General features: G+C 40.6%; 1 protein-coding gene across 1 annotated transcript in view; it reads right to left on the minus strand.

Annotated features, from left to right (window-relative positions):
• Positions 1 to 17708, minus strand: part of LOC148301267 (neogenin-like) — a 53185-nt gene that overhangs the window by 17133 nt on the left and 18344 nt on the right. Inside the window, exons 16-26 of the mRNA XM_088273535.1 lie at positions 14927 to 15047; positions 13352 to 13513; positions 12539 to 12822; positions 11741 to 11888; positions 11157 to 11315; positions 8876 to 9070; positions 6527 to 6568; positions 4841 to 4988; positions 3749 to 3855; positions 1750 to 1899; positions 688 to 858 (exon numbers count right to left, since the gene is read on the minus strand). Of these exons, the coding sequence (XP_088129661.1) occupies positions 688 to 858; positions 1750 to 1899; positions 3749 to 3855; positions 4841 to 4988; positions 6527 to 6568; positions 8876 to 9070; positions 11157 to 11315; positions 11741 to 11888; positions 12539 to 12822; positions 13352 to 13513; positions 14927 to 15047 (1687 nt within the window). The remainder of the gene's footprint in view (positions 1 to 687; positions 859 to 1749; positions 1900 to 3748; positions 3856 to 4840; positions 4989 to 6526; positions 6569 to 8875; positions 9071 to 11156; positions 11316 to 11740; positions 11889 to 12538; positions 12823 to 13351; positions 13514 to 14926; positions 15048 to 17708) is intronic.

Genomic DNA, 17708 nt, shown 5'->3' on the forward strand with positions numbered 1-17708 from the left:
CCTATATTTATTAGACCCCCCTCTGGGAATCGAACCCGGGACCTCCAGAACGTTAGCCGAGCGCGCTGACCATTACACTACGGAGGCGGACATGAAGTTCAAATAAATAAAATAAAAAATATATAAAAATTCTTGAACCTATTCCAGGGATTCATTATGTACGGATAATCTTGCATTCTGTTTTATCTTTTTCTCTTTCAAAGACCTTAGAATAAACAATATATCGTATCGCTCACTCCTTTCAAGAACGTCATAAATCAAAAATTGTCAATTTACAGTTATGCACGTTTTCGAAATGCCCAAAAAATGTACTATATCCCAGCAAAAGTGGGATATTTTTAACTGAATATTTACCCGCTACAGGGCAGAAAGCGTTGTTTTTTGCATTTTGAAGAAAAGGTATTGTTTAATTATTTTTTTAAACATACTAAATATTTTTCAAGTGGAGAAAAAACCTCCAGGTTTTTCCTAAAAAGATCTGTTGCACAGTAAAAAGTTCAATAAGTGGCTTGATAATTATTTTTAATACATTGTATTATATTTTTAAACTTTAAAAATGATCTCCTGAAAAATCAAGTTATCGATTTATGACGTCCTTGAAAGGAGTGAGCGATATAACATCACATCGGAGCACCCTTCAAGAAAATGTTACTATACAAATCATCCAAAGTTACCATCAGAACTTACAATTGTCCCGGTTATAATGGTCTACGGACAACATGGGTTTCGGCTTGGGCATCACCATCCTGGTGCCCGACTGGCCGCCTGCCGACAGCAGGGCGGAGTTGCGGGACGAGGCCCCGCCCGTGGAGGAGCCGCCGCCCAATGAGGGCTCCCGGCGGGTCGGCGACGAGGATCCTGATTGGTCGACAGAGTGACGGTGGAGCGAAACCAAAAGAGAAAAAGCGGGAGTGAGCCAAAACAAAAAATGTGCGGTGCGGGGGACAAATCATAAGAGTGCAGTAAAAATTTTATGATATTCAACAGTTAGAGTACTGAGAACTAATAAATTTATAAACAAAATGATTAGTATGTACTTGATCATCAATTGTATGAAGACAATATGATTAGTATGTACTTCATCATCAATTGTGTGAAGGCAAAATGTTAAGTATGTACTTGATCATCAATTGTGTGAAGGCAAAATGATTAGTATGTACACCATCATCAATTGTGTGAAGGCAAAATGTTAAGTATGTACTTGATCATCAATTGTGTGAGGGCAAAATGTTAAGTATGTACTTGATCATCAATTGTGTGAGGGCAAAATGTTAAGTATGTACTTGATCATCGATTGTGTGAAGGTAAAATGTTGAGTATGAACTTGATCATCAACTGCGTGAAGGCAAAATGTTAAGTATGTAAGTACATATCAAGTGATCATCAATTGTGTGAGGGCGAAATGATTAGTATGTACTTGATCATCAATTGTGTGAAGGCAAAATGTTGAGTATGAACTTGATCATAAATTGCGTGAAGTTAAAATGTTAAGTATGTACTTGATCATCAATTGTGTGAAGTCAAAATAATAAGTCCTGCGGTCCAGATTTTTGGACACAAGATTGGAGTGCAATGATAAGGGTGAAGGACACAATTGCTGTTTGGGAAAGGAAATGAGGGAAGAGCAGTAGGCAGCAAAGGGAGAATAGCGGCAATGACAAATTACATATGAAATGGTCAAAAAATAAGGCTAGGACAAATTACACATGAGGTGGTTATGAAATAAGGAAGCCCGTGTTGACGACTTACCGACATATGTTGGCACGTAGTGTCGCTTGTCTAGCGAGGAGCACGGCGGGTTGGAGTGCCCCGACGGCAGCGCCGTGTCGTACTCGCAGCTGTCGCGAGACGGGCGCGGCAGCGTCATGGACGACACGCCCGACACGCCGTCGCCCGAACCTGGCGATACCAATCGAAGGTTAACTGAGTTGTGCTTGCTGTCCAGTGTATCATCGCTAGTCGTCAAGGTTGACTTTCTTTATTTTTCACCGTACACTTAACAATATTGTGCCGACACTGAATTATCCCGTGCCGAGGGCACATTTTACAATATTTATTTCACAGATGTTGGAGAGTGTTACTGCTAACGGTACTGGAACACTTGTGACGAGGAAGACGAAAACGCGCAAATGAAGACATTTGTTATATTATTTTTTGACATCTCATCAAAGATGAAGAAGAATATGGAAGTCTGGGCATTTACGGGACAGACGACCGTCATAGGCTGGTTTAAGTGATCACTTTACACACGTGTAACATTCACCAATTCTACCCATTATTGACAACCACACTATTCAAATTCTTAGAAGTTCTATATATATACGAACCAATTTAGAAACCTTGTTCTTGAATCACTAGAACTTCACTAGAGACGTCTATTGGTGAGATGTGAGATGAGACTTCCATATTCTTTTTCATCTTTGATGAGATGTCAAAAAATAATATGAAAATAACTCCTGTAATTGGAGATAATCCAGATTTTGTGAACAAGTATTTGGACACACTCAAAATGTTATAAGACAATTGTTTATTTATAAAAAAAATCAAAGTTATAAGAACAAAGGGACACAAATATAAAAAATTACAAAACACAAGGGCGAGAAGAACAAAGCGACGCCAATAGGAACAGAGCGAGCGCGGCGTATATACGTTTTGAATATTATTTAATCTGAGCACACAAACATTTGTCCGCCACCCCTTATATACGATTTTAAAGGAGTTACATGTCTTCTTCTTCTCCGTCTTATTCCTCATTGCTGAGGGTTGTGACCCTTGCAGAAGCAATGACTCTTCTCCAGTTATCCCTTGACTGCGCTGCACGTAGCGCTCCAACCACTGAGGTGCCTGCTGCTGCCTTAATTTGATCGGTCCATCGTGTGGGGGATCTTCCTCTCCCTCTCTTTCCCTCCAGGCTACCGATCACAACTAGTTGTTCCAGGCTATCCTCGTTGCCACGCGCAACGTGTCCAAAGAACTGGAGAATCCGTCGGGTACAGATATTGGCCAGAGTCAAGCTATCCAAGCGTAGTTCCTGACGAATGGACTCATTGGTGCGAGTCACATGTGGTGGGGACAATATTATAAACAAAATAAAAGTCCATGAACTGCGTCTCCTTGTTCTTCTCGCATACATTTAATAAATAATAAAACCCTTATCCGCACCCCAATGGTGCATAGGGCACTGCGTCATATAAATGCAGTGTTATCTTGATCGTTTACACATGAAGGAAAGGTGATCAGCCCTCCGCTTCAGGTACCAGTCCAGGGTAATATTGAATAAATATGACAGTGAAAAAAATCACTTATATTTATTTTACCCCCCTTGGGAATCGAACCCGGGACCTCCAGAACGGTAGCCGAGCGTGCTGACCATTACACTACGGCAGCGGACATTTATGAATACTATTTTAATACATAAATTATTCTAAAAAATACACAGATTTTGGAAGAAACAGAGAGAATATAGTAAAGCGGAAGTACATTTATCCTGAAGAGGAGAAGGTGGACATGGTTGGGACATGTCCTTAGAATGCCACCTGAGAGCATCAACCCCTCGTGTCTCTTCTTCCAACCCCGAGGATTCCGGCGCCCATTCACCGACTATACTCAGCGGAACTTCCAGACGCCGGACTGACCTGGGAGGAAGCCAAGGAGATGGCGCGTGACAGAGTGGCTCGGAGACGTCTCGTGTTGGCCATGTGCTCCACCTAGGGAGCGAACATGGAAAGAAGAAGAGATATGCCCTTACCTGATGTGCTGTGATGAGATTTGTCCATCTGCTTGAGCTCCATCTGGTCGTGGTGGATCCACAGGTCGGGAGGCTTGATATTGGAAGCACTGGACTTCTGGTATGTGCTGGAACGTTCAACAAAATTATTGAAGGGGAACTATTGGAGCTCCCTGCGGTACACCACCGGTAATCATTCATTATACCTTGCAGTGTGCCTCAAGGACTTCTCTTGTACCTTTTAAAACACCTAACAATCAGTTTTTCCAAGGCAAATAATGCCTAGTATATTTTTTTAAATTGTGATGTCGGTATTACAAATAATTATACTAAAACTTGAAGTAAGATAATTGTACAATACAAAAACTTCAAGTGAGATCATTTTACTAAATCTCAAGTAAGATAATTGTACAATACTGAAACTTCAAGTAAGATCATTGTACTAAATCTCAAGTAAGATAATTGTAATTGTAGTATTGACTAAACCTTCAAGTAAGATCATTGTACTTAATCTCATTGTAGTAAGATCATTGTACTCAAGTAAGATAATTGTACAATACTAAAACTTCAAGTAAGATCATTGTACTAAATCTCAAGTAAGATAACTGTGTAATACTAAAACTACAAGTGAGATTATTGTACTAAATCTCAAGTAAGATAATTGTACAAAACTAAAACTTCAAGTAAGATCATTGTACTAAATCTCAAGTAAGATAATTGTACAAAACTAAAACTTCAAGTAAGATCATTGTACTAGATCCCAAGTAAGATAATGTATTGGGTAATTGCTTAAGTAAAGAGTTTTTATAGTACTTTTATTTTTTTAAATTAAGGTGTGTTCACTTTTTTTTATCAAAAATATATTTTCCTTTCCTTTCGATTATGGTTTTTGTCTATTTGGTAGACTGGGTAATTGTACTTAATCTCAAGTGAGATAACTGAACTAAATTTCACATAAGATCATTGCGCTAAATCTCAAGTAAGTAAATTGTACAATACTGAAATTTCAAGTAAAATAATTGTACTAAAACTTCGCATAAGATAGTTGTACTACAAATCAAGTAAGACACTTGCACTGAAACTTCAAGCAAGACAGTCGAAGAAACGCCTCACCTTTTGGCTCTGGTCTCCGGGCTGGGAGTGGGCTCAGAGCCGCTCCTCCTGCAGCAGAAGATGGTGCCCACGAGCACCGCGCCGGCCACCAGCACCACCATCGCGCCCACCGCGATGTACACGTACATCGAGAAGCCCGACCGACTCTCTGCAATGCAACAAGGAACGCTTGCTCAAAGGGTGTTGTGTTCGGGTAAGGTGCTGCATTGTGATGTTGTCTTTGGGTAAGGTGCTGCATTGTAATGTTGTTTTTGGGTAAGGTGCTGCATTGTAATGTTGTTTTTGGGTAAGGTGCTGCATTGTGATGTTGTCTTTGGGTAAGGTGCTGCATTGTGATGTTGTCTTTGGGTAAGGTGCTGCATTGTGATGTTGTCTTTGGGTAAGGTGCTGCATTGTGATGTTGTCTTTGGGTAAGGTGCTGCATTGTGATGTTGTCTTTGGGTAAGGTGTTGCATTGTGATATTGTCTATCTGTGTCGTAATTAGGACTTGGTGCCAGTTTTTTTTTTAGTTGGGAAATGCATTTATTATTTACTTTGCTTATTATGTACAAGGTTTATAGATCATTAAGTGGATTTTTGTTTCTTCTAGCTAATTCAATATGTTTTTATTTGAATCTGTGTTGGGAACAGGAGGGATAATCTAGTGTGTGCTAGTCAGGAACTTGTCAGCATTTGCTCATTGCTGGGAGGAAACCACGTTGCACTCCTCGGGAGAAGCCGGACTGCTGACTGTTCTCAACAGGCCTTCCGTTCCACTAGAAGAGGGTTGGGCATTTTGTGTCCTAGCTTGGTTTATGGTAGCAATGTCCTTCGCTATTTTAATCATGTATGATACCACCTCTCGTCAGTTTGTGCTAGGTTGTGAGAAAGGGTTGAATTTTTTCTGTCCATGTTTTTTTAGGATTGTGATAGGCTCGTGTCAAGGGTATGTATGACTAGGAATGAGGACATCAACAGCCCCTCGTACTACCTCATACGTCATGCCAAATTTCATGCAATAGGTCACTACTTACAGTCAGACTTCAAAATCACAGTAAATATTATAGATACAGTAAACATATTATTGGCACACAGTGTGTGCCAGCTTGGATACTGCACACTGCGCTTTAGCACAGAGTTTGCGCCAGCTCGGAATGTGCCAATTATGCGTTTGGCACACAGTTTCTGCCAGGATAGATAGTGCCCAAGCGCTTTGGCACACAGTTTGTGCCAGGTCAGAATGTACTAATTATTCATCTGGCACATAGCATCTGCCAGCTCAGAATGTGCCCATTATGCGTTTGGCACACAGTTTGTGCCAGGTCAGAATGTACTAATTATGCGTCTGGCACATAGTATCTGCCAGCTCAGAATGTTCCCATTAAGCGTTTGGCACACAGTTTGTGCCAGCTCGGAATGTACTTATTATGCGTTTGGCACACAGTTTGTGCCAGCTTGAATATTCCCATTATGCGTTTGGCACATAATGCCAGCTTGGAACGTGCCCATTATGCGTTCGGCACACAGTTTGTGCCTTTAACAAGATAGCAAGAGTTTGCCAAGGCCTGAATTAATTAATACTCATATTAAATGAAATTATGGTAACTTTGATCATGAAGCCTGATTAGGGACACGATAAGCGGTGTTGCATAAGCCGTACCTAAATTTCAGAGCTAGTATTACTAAGATAAAAAAGGAAAAATTACCTTTTCCATAGGAAATGGTGTCTGCTTCTTCCAAACCATTACCTATATGAAAAGGAAAAAATATATAAAATACCAAAAAACAACATAAAACAGTCTAAAGGGAGACTGACCGGAGCGTTTCGTCGTAACATAACGTGGTAACATCGCTCGCGGCGAGCATCAGCGAGCGTCCGAAACTAAGGATGGAGCTGGGCTCGCTGTACTGACTATACGAATGGTCGCTTCGTAACGTGTTACGTTACCACCGAATGGCTCCGGTCAGTCTCCACGTTAAGTAGTACGATAAGCATACGACCCAATAAATACGGGTAAATTTGAACAAAGCCAAAGTATGTACAGGTTTTTCACTTCGAATCGGAACAAACGTCGAATTTGTTTTGTAAGGCGTCCAATTTGATTTGTAAAATGTTCAATTTGATTTGTACAATTCCAATTCGGTTGGTAAAATGTTCAATTTGGAACGTTAAAAGTCCATTTTGGTCAAATGTCCAATTTGATTTGTCAAATTACCAATGTGGTGTGTAAGGGGTACAATTCGATTTGTAAGATGTCCAATTTGGTTTGTTAAATGTCCAATTTGATTTGGCAAATTACCAATGTGGTGTGTAAGGGGTACAATTCGATTTGTAAGATGTCCAATTTGGTTTGTTAAATGTCCAATTTGATTTGTCAAATTACCAATGTGGTGTGTAAGGGGTACAATTCGATTTGTAAGATGTCCAATTTGGTTTGTTAAATGTCCAATTTGATTTGGCAAATTACCAATGTGGTGTGTAAGGGGTACAATTCGATTTGTAAGATGTCCAATTTGGTTTGTTAAATGTCCAATTTGATTTGTCAAATTACCAATGTGGTGTGTAAGGGGTACAATTCGATTTGTAAGACGTCCAATTTGGTTTGTTAAATGTCCAATTTGATTTGTAAAATGTCCAAATTTCTATAAAATTATACCATGCTTACCAAATACACGATGAATATGAAACAAAGCATGCAATGTGCATTCTAAACATGTATTTAAATGATATTTCAATGTATTACTTTCCGAAACTAGTAGTACATACAATGAACACAAATGGTCATAATGAAGTGTCTAAAGTTAAAACCGGTTGAATAATATATATGGCACAAATGTGAGGTTAAAGTGACGAATGTGTTTATCACTCGGTTAAAGTGACCAATGTGTCTCTCGCTGGAGGTAGAGTAGTGTTTAAAGTAACCAATGTGTTCCTGACGGGTAGCAGAGTGGTGTTGAATTGACCAATGTGTTCCCAACGGGTAGCAGAGTGGTGTTGAAGTGACTTAAGTGTTCTTAATGGGTAGCAGAGTGGTGTCAAAGTGACCAATGTGGAGATAGAGTGGAGTTCATTAAAGTTATGTGCTTCTCACTGGTGTAGAGCAGTGTAGTAATGGGTAGCAGAGTGGTTTTGAAGTAACTAGTGTGTTCCTAAGGGTAGCGGAGTGGTGTTGAAGTGACCAATGTGTTCCTAATGGGTTGCAGAGTGGTGTCGAAATGAACAATGTGTTATTAATGTGTAGCAGAGTGGTGTCGAAGTGACCAGTGTGTTTCTCATTGATAAAGAGTAGTATTATTTTTTGACATCTCATCAAAGATGAAGAAGAATATGGAAGTCTGGGCATTTACGGGGCTGACGACCGTCATAGGCTGGTTTAAGTGATCACTTTACACACGTGTAACATTCACCAATTCTACCCATTATTGACAACCACACTACTCAAATTCTTGGAAGTTCTATATATATGAACCAATTTAGAAACCTTGTTCATGAATCACTAGAACTTCACTAGAGACATCTATTGGTGAGATGTAAAGAAGCTTTTTATTAAGCAGAAACTCTTATATTAGTATGTGAGATCCGAATCCTGGATTATAATCACACACATGAGAAACGCCAGAAATACCATTTTCATTTGTATTATTAAGCTTATAATTTGACCAGATAATTTATTTACAACATTTTGAGTGTGTCCAAATACTTGTTCACAAAATCTGGATTATCTCCAATTACAGGAGTTATTTATCCCCGTAAATGCCCAGACTTCCATATTCTTCTTCATCTTTGATGAGATGTCAAAAAATAATATGAAAATAACTCCTGTAATTGGAGATAATCCAGATTTTGTGAACAAGTATTTGGACACAATCAAAATGTTGTAAGTAAAGAGTAGTGTTAGTTAAAATAACCAATATGTTTCTGGCTGGCATACAGAGGTGTTGTTAGTCAAAGTAACCAATGTGTCCTTTTTGGTAGCAGAGTAGTGTTAAAGTGAACAATGTGTTATTGATGTGTAGCAGAGTGGTGTGGAAGTGACCGACAGGTGGTCTCTCACCTGGCGGCGTGGTGTAGGGCACGTCGTGGCTGAAGGGCCCGTAGCCCAGGGCGTTGCGCGCCTGCACCTTGAAGTAGTGCAGCGTGGCGGCGCGCAGCACGCGCACGCCCGCCGAGGTGCCGCTGCCCAGCACGCCCTGCACCACCCAGTCGCGGTCGCGCCGGCTGCGGTCCGTCGTGTACAGGATCACGTAGCCTGCGGGAAGCGAGGAAACATCACCATACACCCAGACAGCGGTCGCGATAACATTCGCTATCCAACCCATCCGCCTACTTGCCGCCAAACGTGATTGAATTTATTGTTATGGTATTCACTTTGTGGTAAGACATGATCACTCCTGCGCTTGAGGGACCAGTTCAGGGTAATATTGAATATACATAATAAACCCTTATCCGCACCCCAATGGTGCATAGGGCACTGTGTCATATAAACGCAGTGTTATCTTGATCGTTTACACATGAAGGAAAGGTGATCAGCCCTCCGCTTCAGGTATCAGTCCATGTTAATATTGAATAAATATTGCAGTGAAAAAATCACTTATATTTATTTTACCCCCCTTGGGAATCGAACCCGGGACCTCCAGAACGGTAGCCGAGCGTGCTGACCATTACACTACGGAGGCGGACGAATATACATAAGCGTGTAAAATCACAAATATTTATTTCTACCCCCCCCCCCCCATTCCCTGGGAATCGAACCGGGGACATCCAGCACGGTAGCAGTGTGTGCTGATCTTTTTTGTGTGCTGAGCTGAAATACTTACATGTTAATACAATTTTTTATTTATTATTATTTGCTTTTTTTAATTATTAGATTACATACATTACTTACAATAGATACAATAACAATTTACAGCATAAAGGTTTTACAATAAAATAATTACACCTGGACTTTTTAAAATCACTTTCTACCTTGTCCCTTCCAACGAGAAGCAACCATCGACGGACACTGTTCTTAACCCATCGGCCTATCTGCACCAAACGTTGGCGGTAGGTATGTTTTTACATTTGCAAATCAGCCGCAGTTTAAGCCACGCCCCCATCCGTGGTAGTTCATATTATAAAGATACTTTCGTGTGATATTTATGTACTAATCAGTAAAGAAAGCTTTTTGTAATGCATTATTCCTTATAATTTTCATACAAATTTATTGACGACACCTGACCAAAGATGTCCCTGTAAGGATAGAATTATCTTTTTGATTGAAATACCAACTAAAATCAGTTAGAAATAAAAACTTTACATCCCAGGAGTAATGTTTTATCGAGTTATTTTTTCAAGTTTTCATGTTAATTTATCACATTTCTGATGTAGACACACATTAAAATACGTGCATAATAGTTATATGTACCATATTTATTGGTAAAACAGTAAAAGTTATAATTTTATGCGATAGTTTATTTTTATAACTCGGTTGAATTTGAACGCCGTTGACGCCTCAAACACGCGAGCGTTGTGATTGGTCGGCTTCCACAAACATCAGTCTGTTTAGTGCGCGGTACATTTTTCTGCATTTAAAGATTATTTCTATGTTTGTTCTCGTTTTATCAGGTGCAAAATATTAGCGCCTCGTTGTTTGACAAACCGTAACACCTCCCCTCCGGGCGGGGCAACTTTCTTTCTTGCAGGGATACATTCAATTAGTGTCTTTATATACATGTTTTGAAAAAAAACTGATATGCGGATGGGTTAAACACAAGAGTGTTACAAGGAAACTAGCTCATGGGGTATGTTTTGGGATTTTTTTAATCGTAATAACTTAAGGGAAAAGGAATCAACCCTCCGCTTCAGGCACCAGTCCAGGGTAATATTGAATAAATATTTGGGTGAAAAAATCACTTATATTTATCTGACCCCCCTGGGAATCGAACCCGGGACCTCCAGTACCGTAGCCGAGCGTGCTGACCATTACACTACGGAGCCTATGTGTTAACGATCAAGGTAACTCTGCGTTTATATGATGCAGTGCCCTATGCACCATTGGGATGCGGATAAGGGTTACACTACGGAGGCGGACAATCAATCAATTTTACGTCATATTAATTTTTAAGGACCTACTCACGAAACGTCATTATCAAATTAAAGAATACAGCATCCTTCTAAAAGATTGCTGATTTGACCTTGAATGGGAGTGATGTGAATTTGTCATGGATCAGCGGACAATGTTGTACAGGGCACATGTTGCATAGGGCACAGTTATCTGTAAGTCCTTTTCAGGACCATTTATAAAAATTCACCTTTCAACGGTGCACGGGGCAATTTAGTATCAACAGACCCCCTACCTGTGATGGCCCCGTTGGCCTTGGTGGGCGGCAGCCAGTGCAGCGTGACCGAGGAGGGCGTGGGGCCCTGCGCCACGCGCACCTCCCGGGGGGCGGAGCCCGGCACCGCCTCCAGGGTGCTGTTCACCACGACCATCGACCACGGCGACTCGCGATTACCTGTCGTTTAGTTTGAAACTGGTAAGTTTGGAAAAGTTCTCATTTCAAAGTGTTATTTTCAGTGTAAAGTTCTCACTTCACAGTGGTATTTTTTTAATAGGCAAGCATACATTTATACATTCATACTTAAATATGGTATTAAAAAAAGGTTCTTATTTTAAAGTGATATTTTCAAAAGAGTAATTCTTACTTCAAAGTGACATTTTCAAAGGAAAATTTCACATCTAAAGTGGTATCATGGAAGGGAAAAGTTCTTACTGCAAAGTGGAATTTTCAAGCAAAAGTTCTCATTTCAAAACGGTGTTTTCAAAAGAAAAATTCTCACTTCAAAGTAGTTTTAATAAAGGAAAAAAGTTAGATACAAAGTGGTATCATTTAAAGGAAAAGTTCTCACTTTAAAGTGGTAAGTAAAAGACCAAACTGACCTTTCACGACCTTGACGGTGAATTCGTACTGAGTGAAGGGGCGCAGGTCGTCCAGCATGCAGTTGAGATGCGTCGTGTTGAAGTACTTCTGTCGCTGGGAGCCGACCGCGTTGTAGCGCACGATGTAGAACCTCTGGTCAGTCACCATCTGCGGGGTAACAAGTACACAGTTAGGGCCATTTCCGGCAAAACAAGTACTTAGTGTTAGAGCCATCTGTGGCAATAGCCATAGTGATCGCCAATTACGGGGAGACAAGACACACTAAGAAGAATAACTCAAGTTATGGCCAGTCCGTACGTGCGACTGGCAACCTGGCAACCTGGTGGGGTTGGTTATTTGTTTGGGAAGTCATCAAACCGTAGGGCATAGGGCATAGATTGAGTCGAGATATCGCTCACTCCTTTCAAAAACGTCATAAATCAAAAAACTTGATTTTTCTGGAGAACGTTTGTAAAGTTTAAAAATATAATACAATGTGTTAAAAATAAAGATAGAGCCACTTATTGTACTTTTTACTGTGCAACAGATCTCTTTAGGTAAAACCTGAAGGTTTTTTCTCCATTTGAAAAATATTTAGTATATTTAAAAAAATAATTAAACAATACCTTTTCTTAGAAATGAAAAAACGACACTTTCTGCCCTGCAGCGGGTAAATATTATGTTAAAAATATGCCGCTTTTGCTGGGATATACTACATTTTCTGGGCATTCCGAAAACATGCACAACTGAAAATTGACGGTTTTTGATTTATGACGTTCTTGAAAGGAGTGAGCGATATGTCTCCATTCCGTCCGTACCTGCGACTTGGTGAGCGTGGTGTCGGTCCAGTACACGACGGCCGTGGTGCCGCTGAGCACGTCGGCCTTGACGCCCACCGGGGGCACCAGGCCGGGCGCGCGCCCCCGCCCCGCGCCGCCCTGCGCGCCCTCCTCCTCCTCCTCGCCCTCCTCCGCCTCGCCGCCCGCCTCCAGGTCCCCGTCGGCCTCGCTGGGGTCCTTGCTGCGCACCGTGGCGTACACGGGCGGCCCCTCGCCCACCTGGTTGCTGGCGCGCAGCGTGATCACGTATTCCGAGTTCGGCTCTGCAAATTTACAATATTCTGCAATGACAACTCCGAATTCAGCTCTGCAAATTAACAATATTCTACAATGATAACTCTGAATTCGGCTCTGCAAATTGACAATATTCTACAATGATAACTCTGAATTCGGCTCTGCAAATTAACAATATTCTACAATGATAACTCCGAATTCGGCTCTGCAAATTAACGATATTCTGCAATGACAACTCCGAGTTTGGCTCTGCAAATTGACAATATTCTGCAATGACAACTCTGAGTGCGGGTCTGCAAATTAACAAGGTAAGCCAATTCAGACAGAAGCGAGAGCTGTTGCTGGCGCAGATGGTGATCACGTACTCCGAGTTCGGCTCTGCAAATTAACGAGGTAAGCCTACAAAAGATGGACTCCTAAGATCTTGAGATGGAGACCTTGGGAGAACAAAAAGGGCATCGGAAGACGTAAAAGATAGTCTGACGACAGTTTACAAAGACGACAAGTTTGAATGGAGCCAGGAAGAAGAAGAAAGAGCGGTTTATCGAGTATCCTTACCCAGCCCGGAGATGGTGAAGTGCCGCACTTGCTCCCCGAGGCTCTTGAAGTACACATCCGGGATGCCCTTGCCCCAGGTGAGGATGTAGCCGCTGACCCGCGTGTTCTGGTTCCGGAGGGGAGGGCCCCACGACACATATATAGAGTCCGATCCGGCTTCCGCTGCAAGAAGAGCTCAAATGAGGGGAGAAAAAGAGGAATAAGAGAGAAATCCATCTTGTTGATGAATTCAGAGGCAAGCATTGGGTTATTCACCCTACGGATGATATATCAAGATATATTTATATCATACGTGTCTCAACTGAGCCTAAGGATCTAGAAATTACTTACTTATAACCCTTATCCGCACCCAATGGTGCATAGGGCACTGCATCGAATTGACGCAGTGTTATCTTGATCATTACTCACATGAAGGCAAGGTGATCACTCTTGCGCTTCAGGAACCAGTCCAGGGTGATATTAAATAAATATTACAGCGTAAAATCACTAATATTTATTTTCACCCCCCTGGGAATCAAACCCGGGACCTCCAGCACGGTAGCTAAACACGCTGACCATTATATTAAAAGCATTGATAACTTAATAATTATATTTTGATTTGAATAATTTTAATGTAGTAATTTTATTTTAATTTTAATGACCTGATAGAATAATTTTCCAAAAACCGGTAGTCGCAAATAAGTGTTTAAAAAAAGTGGTATTACACAAAGTGAACAATGGATGGTAAGGAGAGTGATGTATTTTATTGTTATGGAATTCACTTTGTGGTAAGACATGATCACTCCTGCGCTTCAGGGACCAGTCCAGGGTAATATTGAATATACATTAGAGCAGGGGTTCCCAATCTTTTTCAGCCCGTGGCGCACTTACAAGTTTAGTATTTTGTCACGGCGCCCTACTTTAGTAAGCTATTTGGAATAGATAATGTGACTATATATGTTGTGGTTTCTAGTTGAATACCACTTTAATTTATCAGAAGGGAAGCAAGATGAAAGCGGATTACTTTTAACACAAATTTATTCAGTTCTATAAAATTACAATCAAGAAAATACTTAAGAATAATCGCGTGATTCTAATATGAGAACAGTTGAAATACGTGTCGATCTGAGGACGGGCGGCGGCGAAGTGTAACGGGCTCGTTTCCGTTCGTTGCGGGCTTCGTGTAGGGTGTTCGTTATTTCACTCGATTTGGGTTGCCATGGTAGAGTGGGTTGCCACAATGTATATATATATATATATTACAGTCGTAAGAAATAGGTACCTACAATAATAGTAGCTGGGTAGAAAGATGCTAGCTCTCAAAATAGAAATCGTAGCTTTATAGGTACCCGAGAATATTTGTGGTTTTAGATAATGGTAGAGAATCGACCCACTGCGCCCCTCTTGACTGGCGCACACTTTGGGAACCCCTGCATTAGAGTGTAAAATCACAAAAAAAATTTTTACCCCCCCTCACTCCCTGGGAATCGAACCGTTGACATCCAACACGGTAGCCGTGTGTGCTGATCATTACACTACAGAAGTGGACAAAACGGACAAAACTTATGTAGATAGTAAAAAGGATGGAAGGCTCACTTTTCAAAGGGCTAGGTTCTGCCGGAACCTGGCTCTCATCCAGGTCATTCTGCAGGGTCTCCACCGACAGCCATTCCGTGAACGGTCCCGTTCCGTTCACATTGAAAGCACACACGCGAACCTGTGAAAAAATATATGTTACGTATAAACAAGTTTTTGGTGCGTCGGATTCCTTGTTCGCATATCTGGATCTCTCCATATGTATAATATTGAAGAAAAGTGTCATTCTTTCAAAACTTAGCATAAATTTTAGCAGCGTTTTGTTAAATATTTGGCCTGTTCAATTTCAATTTACCCTTCAAGACCGGTCTAGTGTTTTCGCGGGTTTATAAGTAGTCTAACTCAATGACATCTTTTGAGTAAATCAAATTTCATTCGAAAATAAATTCACGCTACTTAAAAAGGTTTGTTTCATGGCTACGCGTTGATTTCATGAACGTTTGTATCTACTACTACTGCTACTATCACGCCATTTCACTGCAGGAGTAGGCAGAAAGGATGGGACGCCCTCTTCTGTCCTGACATACACTCCTCGCTTCCTTCACATCCGTACATCTAGTCGTACACACCCTCCGATTATGCAGACTTTTGACGCCACCAGATTTTAGGTTCTGATTGATCTGATCGTGCCAAGTCTTTTTCGTTCATCCTCGTTCTGTTTCCCCGCTCACATTCGCCACATATATTTTTTTATTCATTCTCTTGTTATCCATTCGCTCCACATGTCCATACCACCGCAAAGAACTCTTCCTTATCATTTCAATTATTCCTCGTTCAGCCTTACATTCCTTCCTTACATATCTTCGTTTTTAATTCTGTCATACAATGATTTTCCACACGTTCGTCTGAGGGAACGCATTTCAACAGCATTAACTGTGCTTTCATCCTTCTTTTGCCAGTTCCATGTTTCGCTCACATACATTACGGCTGTCCTAACTTAAAACACAATCTTTTCAATTATTCCTTGTTCAGCCATGCATATCTTCGTTTTTAATTCTGTCATACAATGAATTTCCACACATTCTTCTGAGGGAGCACATTTTAACAGTAAAAAGGACCATTTTTACAATTGCTGACTGCTGTGGTTGCAGTATTTGTATGAACACAAGAGCTGTGTTCAACGCGTGGCTGCAACCTTGCATGGGCACGAAGCTGTGTTTGATAGTTACCTAAGACAGCGTCAGCATAGATTGTTTCCCATTCCTATACGCAGGAGCAACCTGCCGATGGTTATGCCTGTAGGAAGATATGCTGAACAATACCTGTTCCATGTGCCTGAGGGGGTATTCCTAAGTATTCTTCTACATCTTTTACAAGAGCATTCACGCTAATTTAAATTTTTTTGTTAACGTTTGTGTCACTGTTTAAATTTTAGTTTGTAACGTGTGTTAATTATAAACAATTAACAACATTTTGAGTGTGTCCAAATACTTGTTCACAAAATCTGGATTATCTCCAATTACAGGAGTTATTTTCATATTATTTTTGACATCTCATCAAAGATGAAGAAGAATATGGAAGTCTGGGCATTTACGGGGCTGACGACCGTCTTTACATCTCACTAATAGATGTCGCTAGTGAAGTTCTAGTGATTCAAGAACAAGGTTTCTAAATTGGTTCATATATACAGAACTTCCGAGAATTTGAGTAGTGTGGTTGTCAATAATGGGTAGAATTGGTGAATGTTACACGTGTGTAAAGTGATCACTCAAACCAGCCTATGACGGTCGTCAGCCCCGTAAATGCCCAGACTTCCATATTCTTCTTCATCTTTGATGAGATGTCAAAAAATATATAAACAATTAAATTGAAATTGAATTGAATTGCTACACAGAGCGAGTGAAGTATATACGAGGAACGTTCTGAAATGATAGAATGAAGAGTCTCCGGAAAGAATGGCACTGTGAGAGGGAACGGGAGCGTGGCTGCAACGCTTGCATGTATATGATATACTTTCATTAATTGATTCGGCAGTCACTTTGTGGTAAAATCTATCCAGTTTTAATTAATGTTTTACTTAGTAAATACCACTATTTTTTAAATTAATAAATAAATAAAAGAAATAGCTACTACCCCCTCTTCAACCTTAGCCGGATCCACGCGGCTCGCATAACCGTATGTGTTTTCACAAAACATTCCCTGTACGCGGCTGACATAACTGTTTGTGTTTTTACTTTACTCCAAGTTTCGAACCTCAGTTCAACTTGGAGGGATTTTTTCATGGTGTGGAACTTTGGATAAAATAATACATCAATCCTTGGCCTTATGACATCTGTTGAAATATCTGACTAATAATTTGTAACATCACAAGGATAAATAAAAGAACAGATCCCTTATTTTTCTTGCGGTCGGTAATTAGTCCGCGCCATAATCATGCCCTATATCTGTCTCACTCTCGACGCTACGCATCGCCAGTGGGTAAGAGTGACACACGATGTGTGCTTTGATTTATTTATGTTACGATCTTATTTGTTTATATTACGATATATTTCAAGAATAATGTGACACAAGTGTATTATAGAGTACCAAAAAGGCACAATGAATCCCAACGTTTGAACGTTTTTGCTTAGGAAAATAAATCGTTTCTTAACTAAATACATGATAAAAGTAATCATTTAAAAAATGGCGAAATACCGCCGCGCACGGGCGTCTCTCAGGAACAAAGTGAACGCGGTTAAAAGGTTAAACGTCCCAAGGACCCAACTCTAAAATTTAGAATTAGCTTCACATACGGTGTTTGAAAATGATGCGGAATGCATCGAAACACGTGTCACAGTAGATT

The sequence above is a fragment of the Brachycentrus maculatus genome, unplaced genomic scaffold (assembly GCF_059751285.1).
Source record: "Brachycentrus maculatus isolate JH-2025_06_01 unplaced genomic scaffold, ASM5975128v1 h1tg000587l, whole genome shotgun sequence".
In the NCBI taxonomy this organism is placed as follows: Eukaryota; Metazoa; Arthropoda; class Insecta; order Trichoptera; family Brachycentridae; genus Brachycentrus; species Brachycentrus maculatus.